We start from the raw sequence: 13363 nt of genomic DNA, 5'->3' as shown, positions 1-13363 counted from the left end.
TCTTCTCAAACAATAACTCCAAAGAGTGTTGTCTTTGTATATATATGCAGAGAGCGCTTCACTTCGCTTCTCCTTGCAATTCTTTGTGAAACTCCAGGCTCGTGGTTCCTCCCCTCAGCTTTCACTGCTATGGCAACCTCTGTGGACATCAATGAAATGGGTAAAAATCAGGTGCATTTTCCTACCTGAGAAAGTTTTGACCAAGCAGAAACATGCACTGGAGACATTCCCTGGGAAATGTGAACTCCGAAAGAGAAGGCAGGAAAGAAGACAAAATCAGCATCTCTCCAACCTCTGGAGGGGTGGGGGTGCTGGGAACAGAAGGAAAGGGACCTTTCCTTCCTTCCAGCAGACAGGAAGAACTCATAAAGTTCACATTTATCAGACATGCCCTAACTAGAAGCTAAAAATACATCGTTCTGTATCAGGAAAATCATCCAGGAGGTAGGGACAACTTCTCACTTGGGTGCTACTCTAGCAGGTATGCTGCTTGTCCTTAGTTTTCTGCCCTGATCATCTATCTATCAGGATCCTGATAAATGTTTTCACTGCCTGGGCAGGCCAGGTGGGTGGAGCAGGATGTGCAGGTACATGGGTGTAGATTAGATAGGGACAATATAGAGCAGAATAAACCAGAAGATATCAGAAGAGAGAAGACGTGCAACAGTGAGTAGGAAAGAGGAAGAAAAGAGATGTTGAGCTAGAGACAGAAAGAAATGCTGAAAACACAAAAAAGATACATCACCATCTATTATAAGAAAGAAGCAAGAAAAAAAGGAGCAAAACCATTTGGAGGGAAAAAAGTTGAAAGGGAAAAGGAAAAAGTTATAACAAAATCAGGCAATATTTTATAAATTACAGGAAAACGGAAATGTCAAAGAAAACTGACTCTCAGTATTTAGAAAACATACAATAAAACACATATATGCAGCTATTTTAGTCCATTCATCTCAAGAACGCATTTTTCCCCTTCTCTATCAAGCTTTGCTTCTCCAGACAGTAGAAAGGAGAAACCTTTTGTCAAATGCTGCATTAATTTATACTATATTACAAACCAGAGCTTACCTGGCTTATCTTTGTGATGAACTTCCCATCAGAAATGACTGTATGTGAAAGTTATTTACTATTGTAAATAACAAATGCTATTGTTGCAGTAGAAAGCATATCCAAATATCGAGCATTTCATATGGGCCACAGAGGTGTACCCACTGACTTATTTAACACTACATTGCTAGTGAATTAATGTTCTTGAGCTTGTGTTTGCCACCTCCAAATTTTCTCTATCAAATACATGGTCAGCTTACGAAGAGAGTGGGACATGATAGAGTGCAGGATCCTCCCTCCATATCATCTAAAAATGTCAATAATACAGGTTCTGGAGACCACATGCTAGTACAAGTCAACATCAGTGTACCACCTCATTCTCCTAGGATGTTCTCACAGGAATAACTTAATGAAAATCAGTAACAATTCTGTTGACAGTACAGAGTACAGGATTGATTGTGTCTGTTCTGCAAACTACATGAAATAAGAATAAAAAGCACTGTATATTTGATTCAATGACTAAATGAATGAAACTTTCATGACACGGAGGAAATGCCTTCTTTTGAGTTAAAATACCATTATTAGATGCCCACTTAAGAAGCTTATCTTGTAAAAAATATTTGTACCCCAGAAATCCTTTTATAGTACAAAATGGAAATGTCTACCTTTTTTGTGTTATTCCTGTCATATTTTCTCTTGCCACATGGGGAGAAAACATAATGTTCTAACTTTAAAGGAACAGGTTCAGCATGTTATTGGCACTTTGTGAAATATAAAGCTGAAGGGAAAATCTGCTGATTATACCATACAATTTTATAAATGATAAGCATATTGTAGGCAACCCGTATGACTAATGTATTGCCTTTGAAAATGAAAAGTATTAATCCTGAACAGAATAAACATAAACACAAATGTGCCAATACTTACGTCAATTAAATCCGAAAGGTCATGAATATAATACTTGAAAACAGAAGCATTGGTTGCTTCAAGGGTGAGCAGGTATTCATTACGGGCCTTAATAGATTTCAGCTTGTTTTCAGAATATTTTGCTTGACGCTAGGAAAAAGATTGTCTGTTAATGTATTTGAATTACTTCATTTTTGGTATGTAGCAAATATGGTAACAATTCAAGCACACATTCCTATTAACAAGAATGAATCTTAGTTGCCAGCCTGTTATGCATATAACAAATGTAACACAAAGTGATAACTTAGTATTTTGTTTCAAATGTGACAAACCATATAGAAAGAATTATACTAGGAATAAAGTATTCCCCTCTCTGAACTGCAATTAAGTCAAGTTATCTATAACCCACTGCTAGTTTATTATGTGTACCTTGTTTAATTTCATTTCCCAGTTGGACTTCTCTGTCTAGTATCATGCTAAAGAATGTCAGAAATGCACTGAATTTACTTCAAATGAAGATAAATAAAGGACTATTTACTTTTTCTTTCATTTTTTCAATCTTTTTCACAGAGCTCCGTCTCTGGTGCCTTTCTTCTAGTCGAATATGAAAAACAGGGTCTCCTGACCTCCCAATCTGTTTTTCTTCTTGCTTCTCTGCCTCCTTCAGTTTGCTTTCTGCACTGATGCTCTCTGCATGATACATGTGGTACGTTTTCATGACCTGCAGAAGACAGAGTCAAAGGAGAGTTAGGACAAAATGAAAATACAAAGGTATCTACACAGGGTCTTTGAGTAAAACATTCTCTTATAAACATGGAGCTTGGATAAGTTTCTTTGCCAACAGAGATTGAGGATGTCTGGGTGCATTTTTATTTTATTTTTATATATCTAAAATTCTAAATGTTCAGAGTGCTTTACCAAGCACTATGAATAAAGAGAAAGGTGATGGAGAACTAGTTGTAATGTAAGCGTGTGAGACCATCTCTCATCCTGCCTCACTTCTGCTCAGAAGGGCCTTGCATCACTGAAATGTTTTGATGGGCAATGGGGCAGCAAGCTACCAAATATTTCAGTCAAAAGTTGTGTAGAAAATTTTTGGGGGATTTTTTTTCATTGCTCTGATAAGATAGAGCAAAATCCTTCTTATTAAACTTCAGAATTCCTGTCTTTGAATGAAAACATGAAATAATGAGCAATAAAACTAAATCTATGTCAGTGCCATATCTATCTGACTTCTTCAGTGCTAAGTTAACAGCTCGGCTGTGGACATCGAATGTTTGAAAGTGGAAGGACCCCTTCAGCACTGAGGAAAGGGGAAGGAAGCAGAGGCAACGGGAAACTTCTGTCTGGGAGCACATCCCCAGCCAGCTGGATGGCTGTCTGCAGCCTGGAAAGAAGTGGCTCCCAACTGCGCAGCCAGCAGATTGGACACGACCTAAAACCAGATGAGAGCTGGAGAAGGAGCCATCTGATAAATAAATTGTGAAGATGCTTTCCCCATACCCCCCGAGTTAATACCATTATCTTCCCCCTACACACACGCTGGCTCTGCAGCCAAGAGAGCTTGGGCTGCCAGCCTGCAAATACATGATTGCACAGACCACAAAGAGGGAGAGGGACTGGTTCAGCCAGTCCTCCCTTTCTTCTTCAAGCAAGAAAAGTCTCAGCTTGAATGCTGCGTAGTGGGCAGCAAGCAACCACAAACCACCTGCCTCTGCTGGGGAGGGCTGTCTCTACCCACCTCCAGCACAGAAAGCATCTTTCCACCTTTCCCAGCCTTTTTTGTTTGTTTGTTTGTGGTTTTTTTGTTGTTGTTGTCTTAAGTTTCATGCAAGGAATAAACCATGAAGGCATCCTCAGGCAGCCAGCGGCCTCCTCTCTTCTTCACAGGGTGCCAGAGTGCTCTCTCCAGCAGATGTTATCTTTGGGCTGAGGCCATGCAAGCCATTCACATCTCCTCCGAAGGACACAGCCAGGGAGGAATCAAACGGGCTGTTCCTCCCTCAGCAGAGCTTTGTGTGACCCATGGAGGAGACAGACTAGTCTGGGGAGCTGCCTTGAAATATTCCCTAGGGAGAGGAGTAGTTTTTGTAACTGAGTAGTTAGGCCAGCCTAAGGAGCATCCGTAGAGTGGCAATGCTGGGGACACTAAAGTTAGATAGCGCAAATTTGCTGCAGCATGGCTTAGCGTGGATCGACACAAACCAGCTGCACGCCATGGCAGGTGCTGGCTGAACAGATGCATATTTAAAGTCTTGTGCAACAGAAAGAAAGAAACTTTTAGAGGGCTGCCATTTTGCGTAACCATGTATGTTATGCATATGTTATAGACCATAACTTTGTACGCCACTATTTAATACTGATGCCATGCTGTAGATACAACTGAAATAGGATTGATATTAAAAATGAAACAGGCAACTCTTCACTAACTTCCTGTAGTAAGGTAAAAAAGTTGGAGACATGCATCAAAAAGAGTGGCCTTGTTTTTATTTTTAAAAACATATGTTTACAGTGCTCTGCTGATAAAACCCAAACTGCCCGGAGCAGAGCTTAGTGTTATTGCTGCTATTTTATAGCACAGTCACGCTCCAAGGCCCGACCAGAGTGCAGAGCTCTGAGTGCCATGTAGCCCAGTGGACTAGTGTTCTGGTTTCAGCTGGGATAGAGTTAATTTTCATCCTAGCAGCTGGCATAGTGCTGTGTTTTGGATTTAGCATGAGAATAACGTGATATTACATTATTATATTATTATATTATTATAGTATTATTGTGATATCCTGATGTTTTAGCTGTTGCTAAGCAGTGTTTATACTAAGTCAAGGACTTTTCAGCTTCCCATACTCTGCCAGCAAGGAGGTGCACAAGAAGCTGGGAGGGGGCACAGCCAGGACAGCTGACCCAAACTGGCCAGAGGGATATTCCATACCATGTGACGTCATGCTCAGTATATAAGCTGGGGGGAGTTGGCCAGGGGGCAGTGAACGCTGCTCAGGGACTGGCTGGGCATCAGTCGGCAGGTGGTGAGCAATTGCTTCGTGCATCACTTGCTTTGTATATTCTTCTTCTATTATTATTATTGTTATTGTTGTCGTTATTAGTATTATTACTACAATTTTACTTTATTTTATTTCAATTATTAAACTGTTCTTATCTCAACTCAAGAGTTTTTTCACTTTTACTCCTCCGATTCTCTCCCCCATCCCACCGGGGCATGGGGGAGTGAGCGAGTGGCTGTGTGGTGCTCAGTTGCCAGCTGAGGTTAAACCATGACAGTCCTTTTTGGCGCCCAACATGGGGCAAGAAGGGTTTGAGACAATAACAGATTAACCAGAGTGCATTAAGGAATTTATATCTGTTAACAGTTGTGGGTCACAATATTGATTCATCTGTTCTCAATATTAGTTTATCTGATCTGCACCATGCTCTTTTTTTTGCTGTACATGTTAAAGATTAGTGTTGGGTTTTGCAGTTTGCTATGCTCTGCAGTGATTAGTGATGTTGTGCCTGGGAGGTTTGTTATTAAAACACTGGCCTTGAGCTTAATCTGGTATTTGAGCTTTGAGCTTTGTACTGAAGCCATTACCGTACTTCAGGTACCACTTCGTGGAGACAATTAGCAATTATAGTTCTTCCTCCGAGAGGTTTCTTATGGAGGAAATACAGAATGGCAGCGTCGCTATCTTCTTCCATGATGTTTCCTCCTTCATGACAATAACTTTTCAGTATCTATCTTGAACATCCTTGGGTAGTTAAGATACTTCTGTTGGTATCTCTTGGGAATATTGTTTTGGTTTTGTCTAAGGATAATAAGCAATTTAAGAACACCACCCAGAGATCTGCCCCAAGGCTGGACAGTTATGAGTGGCAGGGTGTGTGGGACAAGATGGGCAAGTACCTAGGACAGTGGGCACCCCCAGTGTTTTGGACCTTCACCCCTGAACAAGTGCAGAATCCTGAAAAACCAGTAAAGTATTTGGAAAAAGTATGCTGTCACCCTGGCAACTCCAGAGAGACACAAATCACTGCAACGTGCTGGGGCCTGGCCCATGCCTACTGAGCCCTGTTCAACACCATTCAGTACCCTCAAGGGGGAGAGAAGGCCTCTGGATCTGATGACCAAACAACAGGCACTGCGGCCTCTCTAACCCCCGTGACAGGCACTGCAGCTACTGTAACCCCGGTGACACGCCCTGTGGCTGAACCAAAGAACCAACCCATGCCGGTATCAGTCGCCCCTGTACACAAGAAGAAATCCTGGAAGCGGAAGTCGGCTCCTTTAGTAAGGGAGGAAGAAGAGGGAGCAGGAGGAAGAAGTGGATGAGGCAGACTACCCCGGAGTAGGGCTATCATGAGAACAGGAGGAGGAAAGCCGGCCACTGCCTGGGGAGGAAGAAGAGGAAGAACTCATAAAGGAGGCGGTAACCACCCAATCCCTATCCCTGAGTGAGCTGTGAGATATGCGAAAAGATTTCAGTCGTCGTCCAGGCGAGCATGTTGTCACCTGGCTGCTCCGATGCTGGGATAATGGGGCCAGTAGCCTGGAATTAGAGGGTAAAGAAGCCAAGCAGCTGGAATCCCTTTCCAGGGAAGGGGGCATTGACAAAGCAATTGGAAAAGGGACACAAGCCCTCAGCCTCTGGAGGTGACTCCTGTCAAATGTGAAGGAAAGGTATCCCTTCAGGGAAGATGTCATATGTCACCCAGGCAAGTGGACCACCATGGAGAGAGGTATCAGGTACCTGAGGGAATTAGCCGTGCTGGAGGTGATTTATGATGACCTGGACAACAAGCAGCTATTCAAAGATCCAGATGAAGTCAAGTGCACACGACCCATGTGGTGCAAGTTTGTACGGAGTGCACCATAGTCATATTTGAATTCATATTTCAATATTGGTTGGACTCGATGATCTTAGAGGTCTTTTCCAATCTTAATGATTCTATGATTCTATGATTCTGTGATATGCCAACTCATTGGCAGTAATGACCTGGAAAGACGGAGAGGGACAAACGGTGGATGAATTGGCTGGCCAACTCCAGCAATACGAAGAAAGTCTCTCTTCCTCCCTCGTCTCGGCTGTGGAGAAACTGTCCCGGAAGGTCCAGCAACTCAAAGAGGATAGGTCCTATTCCCCACCTGTACAGACCAGTATCTCAGCCATTAGGAGTCAGCATTCTTTTGCTCAAGAGAGAGGATATAAAGGGTACACACCATGGGGCACCCTATGGTTTTACCTGTGTGACCACAGAGAGGACATGAGGAAGTGGGATGGAAAATCTACCTCAGCCCTGAAGGCATGGGTACATGAGTTGCAAGGAAAAACAATCACAAAAGGGGGTTCTTCCAGAAAAATTGCTGCTCCAGTTTCCAGTGGGCAGTTCCCCAGAGAGAGTAGAAGGGCTGATCTTACTTCTGATCTTAATGAAGAGACTTCTGACTTGTATTTACAAGAAGTGAGAAACGAATACTGTGACCAGGACTAGAGGGGCCCTGCCTCCAGCCAGGTGGAGGAAAGGGACAACCCGGTTTACTGGACTGTGTGGACTTGGTGGCCTGGCACATCAGACCCACAGCAGTATAAGGCTCTAGTGGACACCAGTGCACAGTGTACCCTAACACCATCAAGCTATAAAGGGGCAGAACCCATCTGTATTTCTGGAGTGATGGGGGGATCCCAACAGCTAACTGTATTGGAGGCTGAAGTGAGCCTAACTGGGAATGAGTGGCAGAAGCACCCCATTGTGACTGGCCCAGAGGCTCCGTGCATCCTTGGCGTAGACTACTTCAGGAGAGGATATTCCAAGGACCCAAAAGGGTACTGGTGGGCTTTTGGTATAGCTGCCTTGGAGATGGAGGAAATTAAACAGCTGTCTACCTTGCCTGGTCTCTCAGAGGACCCTTCTGTTGTGGGGTTGCTGAGGGTCGAAGAAAAACAGGTGCCGATGGCTACTACAACAGTGCACCGGTGGCAATATCGCACCAACCAAGACTCCCTGATTCCCATCCATAAGCTGATTCGTTGACTGGAGAGCCAAGGAGTGATCAGCAAGACTCACACACCCTTTAGCAGTCCCATATGGCCAGTGCAAAAGTCTAATGGAGAGTGGAGACTAACAGCAGACTATTGTGGCCTGTGAATGAAGTCATGCCACTGCTGAGTGCTGCTGTGCCGGACATGCTAGAGCTTCAGTATGAACTGGAGTCAAAGGCAGCCAAGTGGTATGCCACAATTGATATCGCTAATGCGTTTTTCTCAATCCATTTGGCAGCAGAGTGCAGGCCACAGTTTGCTTTCACTTGGAGGGGCGTTCAGTACACCTGGAACCGACTGCCCCAGGGGTGGAAACACAGCCCTACCATTTGCCATGGACTGATCCAGTCTGCACTGGTACAGGGTGAAGCTCCAGAAGACCTGGAATACATTGATGACATCATCGTATGGGGCAACACAGCAGGAGAAGTTTTTGAAAAAGGGAAGAAAATAGTCCAAATCCTTCTGAAAGCCAGTTTTGCCATAAAACAAAGTAAGGTCAAGGGACCTACACAGGAGATCCAGTTTTTAGGAATAAAATAGCAAGACGGACATCATCAGATCCCAATGGATGTGGTCAATAAAATAACAGCCATGCCTCCACCAACTAGTAAAAAGGAAACACAAGCTTTCTTAGGCATTCTGGGTTTTTGGAGAATGCATATTCCAAATTACAGTCTGATTGTAAGCCCTCTCTATCAAATGACCCGGAAGAAGAACGATTTCAAATGGGGCCCTGAGCAACGACAAGCCTTTGAAGAAATTAAATGGGAGATCATAGAATCATAGAATCATAGAATAGTTTGGGTTGGAAGGGACCTTTAAAGGTCATCTAGTCCAACACCCCTGCAATGAGCAGGGACATCTTCAACTAGATCAGGTTGCTCAGAGCCCCGTCCAACCTGACCTTAAATGTTTCCAGGGATGGGGCATCCACCACCTCTCTGGGCAACCTGTGCCAGTGCTTCACCACCCTCAGCGTAAAACATTTCTTCCTTATATCTAGTCTAAATCTACCCCCCTTTAGTTTAAAGCCATTCCCCCTTGTCCTGTTGCAACAGGCCCTGCTAAAGAATTTGCCGCCATCTCTTTTATAAGCCCCCTTTAAGTACTGATAGGCTGCAATAAGGCCTCCCTGAAGCCTTCTCTTCTCTAGGCTGAACAACACCAACTCTCTCAGCCTTTCTTCAGAGGAGAGGTGTTCCATCCCCCTGATCATTTTCGTGGCCCTCTTCTGGACCAACTCCAACAGGTCCGTGTCTTTCTTATGCTGAGGGCTCCAGAGCTGGACACAGTACTCCAGGTAGGGTCTCACCAGAGCACAGTAGAGGAGCAGAATCACCTCCCTCAACCTGCTGGCCATGATTCTTTTGATGCAGCCCAGGATACGATTGGCTTTCTGGGCTGCAAGTGCACATTGCTGGCTCATGTCCAGCTTTTCATCCACCGGTACCCCCAAGTCCTTTTTGGCAGGACTGCTCTCAATCCCTTCATCCCCCAGTATGAAGGTATTGATACCAGGGGTTGCCCTGACCCAGGTGCAGGACCTTGCACTTGGCCTTGTTAAACCTCATGAGGTTCACACGGGCCCACTTCTCGAGCTTGTCCAGGTCCCTCTGGATGGCATCCCGTCCCTCTGGCGTGTCGACCGCACCACTCAGCTTGGTGTCATCTGCAAACTTGCTGAGGCTGCACTCGATCCCACTGTCTATGTCATTGATGAAGATATTAAACAGTACCAGTCCCAATACAGACCCCTGCCACTCGTCACCAATCTCCATCTGGACATTGAGCCGTTGACCACTACCCTCTGGATGCGACCATCCAACCAATTCCTCACCCACCAGACAGTCCACCCATCAAATCCATACCTCTCCAGGTTAGAGAGAAGGATGTTGCGGGGGACCGTGTCAAAGGCCTTACAGAGGTCCAGATAGACGACATCTGTAGCTCTTCCCGTGTCCACTGATGTAGTCACTCCAGCATAGAAGGCCACTAGGTTAGTCAGGCAGGACTTGCCCTTGGTGAAGCCATGCTGGCTGCCTCGAATCACCTCCCTGTCCTCCATGTGCCTTAGCATAGCTTCCAGGAGGATCTGTTCCATGATCTTCCCAGGCACAGAGGTGAGACTGGCTGGCCTGTAGTACCCCAGGTCTTCCTTTTTTCCCTTTTTAAAAATGGGGGTGATGTTTCCCCTTTTCCCGTCAGCGGGAACTTCTCCAGACTGCCACGACTTCTCAAATACGATGGATAGTGGCTTAGCAACTTCATCCGCCAGTTCCTTCAGGACCCGCGCATGGATCTCATCGGGTCCCATGCACTTGGCCACCTGTGTGGCCTTAGATGGTCTTGAACCTGATGTTCTCCCACAGTGGGCAGCTCTTCATTCTCCCAGTACCCGCCTTTGCCTTCTGCGGCTTGGGCGGTGAGGCTCGAGCACTTGCCGGTGAAGACCGAGGCAAAAAAGTCATTGAGTACCTCCACCTTCTCTGTGTCCCGGGTAACCAGGTCTCCTATTTCATTCTGGAGAGGGCCCACATTTTCCCTCATCTTCCTTTTATCCCTGACGTACCTATAGAAGCTTTTCTTGTTGCCCTTGATGTCTCTGGCCAGATTTAATTCTGTCAGGGCTTTAGCTTTCCTAACCTGATCCCTGGCTGCTTGGGCAATTTCTCTGTATTCCTCCCAGGCTACCTGTCCTTGCTTCCACCCTCTGTAGGCTTCCTTTTTGTGTTGGAGTTTGTCCAGGAGCTCCTTGTTCATCCATGCAGGCCTCCTGGCGTTTTTGCCTGACTTCCTCTTTGTTGGGATGCATCGCTCCTGAGCTTGAAGCAGGTGATCCTTGAATATTACCCAGCTTTCTTGGGCCCCTCTTCCTTCCAGGGCTTTGTCCCATGGCACTCTACCAAGCAGATCCCTGAAGAGGCCAAAGTCTGCTCTCCTGAAGCCCAGGGTAGTGAGCTTGCTGTACGCCCTCCTCGGTGCCCTAAGGATCTTGAACTCCACCACTTCGTGGTCACTGCAGCCCAGGCTGCCCTTGAGCTTCACATTCCCCACCAGCCCCTCCTTGTTGGTGAGAACAAGGTCCAGCATAGCACCTCTCCTTGTTGGCTCCTCTACTACTTGGAGAAGGAAGTTATCATCGACACATTCCAGAAACCTCCCGGATTGCTTATGCCCTGCCGTGTTGTCCCTCCAACAGATGTCGGGGTGGTTGAAGTCCCCCATGAGGACCAGGGCTTGTGAGCGTGAGGCTGCTCCTATCTGCCTATAGAGGGCCTCATCTGCTCGGTCTTCCTGGTCAGGTGGCCTGTAGCAGACCCCCACCATAATGTCACCTGTCCCTGCCTTCCCTTTAATTCTGACCCACAAGCTCTCGGTCGGCTCCTCATCCATCCCCAGGCAGAGCTCCACGCACTCCAGCTGGTCATTGACATAGAGGGCGACACCCCCTCCTCGTCGCCCCTGCTTGTCCTTCCTAAAGAGCCTGTATCCCTCCATCCCAACACTCCAATCATAGGAGCCATCCCACCACGTCTCCGTGATGCCAATAAGGTCATAGCCCTGCAGGCGTGTGCACGTCTCTAACTCCTCTTGTTTCTTCCCCATGCTATGTGTGTTCGCATAGAGGCATTTAAGTTGGGCCTGCGAGGAAGCTGTCTTACTGGCCGGAATAGTGGATAGTTCATGCAGTAGCCCTTGGGCCAGTCCGGGCAGGACAAGATGTAAAAAATGTGCTCTACACCGCAGCTGGGGAGAATGGCCCTACCTGGAGCCTCTGGCAGAAAGCACCTGGGGAGACTCGAGGTCGACCCCTAGGGTTTTGGAGTCAGGGATACAGAGGATCCGAGGCCCGCTATACTCCAACTGAAAAAGAGATATTGGCAGCATATGAAGGAGTTCGAGATACTTCAGAAGTCATTGGTACTGAAGCACAGCTCCTCCTGGCACCCTGACTGCTGGTGCTGGGCTGGATGTTCAAAGGGAGGGTCCCCTCGACATATCATGCAACTGATGCTACGTGGAGTAAGTGGGTCGCACTGATCACACAACGGGCTCGAAGAGGAAACCCCAGTCACCCAGGAATCTTGGAAGTGATCATGGACTGGCCAGAAGGCAAAGATTTTGGAATATCGCCAGAGGAGGAGGTGATGCATGCTGAAGAGGCCCCAATGTATAATAAACTACTGGAAAATGAGAAACAGTATGCCCTGTTCACTGATGGGTCCTGTTGTATTGTAGGAAAGCATCGGAGATGGAAAGCTGCTGTATGGAGTCCTATATGACAAGTTACAGAAACTGCTGAAGGAGAAGGTGAATTGAGACAATATGCGGAAGTGAAGGCCATCCAGCTGGCTTTAGACATTGCTGACCGAGAAAAGTGGCCAGTGCTCTCTCTCTATACTGACTCATGGATGGTGGCAAATGCCCTGTGGGGGTGGTTGCAGCAATGGAAGCAGAGCAACTGGCAGCGCAGAGGCAAACCCATCTGGGCTGCTGCATTGGGATCTCCCAATAGGATCTCCCTTGGGAGATCCCAATAGATGTCCCTTGGGAGACAGTCCTGAAGGGCAAAGGGGTCCAGGAAGGCTGGACGATCTTCAAGAAGGAAGTCTTAAAGGCGCAGGAGCAGGCTGTTCCCATGTGCCATAAGAAGAATGGGCAGGGAAGACGACCGGCCTGGCTGAACGGGGAGCTTTTGCTGGGACTCAGGAAAAAAAGGAGAGTCTACCACTTGTGGAAGAAGGGGCAGGTGACTCAAGAAGAGTACAGGGATCTCGTTAGGTCATGCAGAGAGGAAATGAGAAAGGCAAAAGCCCAGCTAGAACGCAATCTGGCCGCTGTCATTAATGACAACAAAAAATGTTTTTACAAATATATTAATGACAAGAAGAGAGCCAAGGAGAATCTCCATCCCTTATTGGATGCGGGGGGGAACATTGTCACCGAGGATGAGGAAAAGGCTGAGGTACTTAATGCCTTCTTTGCCTCAGTCTTTAACAGGCAGACCAGTTATCCTCAGGGTACTCAGCCCCCTGAGCTGGAAGACAGGGACGGCGAGCAGGATGAACCCCCCATAATCCAAGAGGAAGCAGTTTACGACCTGCTACGCCACCTGGACGCTCACAAGTCTATGGGGCCGGATGGGATCCACCCGAGTGCTGAGGGAGCTGGTGGAGGAGCTCGCCAAGCCACTCTCCATCATTTATCAGCAGTCCTGGTTAACAGGGGAGGTCCCGGACGACTGGAGGCTTGCCAATGTGACGCCCATCTACAAGAAGGGCCGGAAGGAGGATCCAGGGAACTACAGGCCTGTCAGCCTGACCTCGGTGCTGGGGAAGATTATGGAGCGGCTCATCTTGAGGGCGCTCACAAGGCATGAG

General features: G+C 46.7%; 1 protein-coding gene across 3 annotated transcripts in view; it reads right to left on the bottom strand.

Annotated features, from left to right (window-relative positions):
• The window catches only part of SRGAP1 (SLIT-ROBO Rho GTPase activating protein 1), a 162636-nt gene that overhangs the window by 49653 nt on the left and 99620 nt on the right, over positions 1 to 13363 (bottom strand). For all 3 annotated transcript variants that reach the window (XM_076332133.1, XM_076332140.1, XM_076332147.1), the window contains exons 5-6: positions 2489 to 2671; positions 1972 to 2100 (exon numbers count right to left, since the gene is read on the bottom strand). In XM_076332133.1, the coding sequence (XP_076188248.1) occupies positions 1972 to 2100; positions 2489 to 2671 (312 nt within the window). The remainder of the gene's footprint in view (positions 1 to 1971; positions 2101 to 2488; positions 2672 to 13363) is intronic.

This window comes from Aptenodytes patagonicus, chromosome 1 (genome assembly GCF_965638725.1).
Source record: "Aptenodytes patagonicus chromosome 1, bAptPat1.pri.cur, whole genome shotgun sequence".
In the NCBI taxonomy this organism is placed as follows: Eukaryota; Metazoa; Chordata; class Aves; order Sphenisciformes; family Spheniscidae; genus Aptenodytes; species Aptenodytes patagonicus.
Note: the sequence above shows the minus strand (reverse complement) of the source record. Positions and strands in the feature narration are given on the sequence as shown.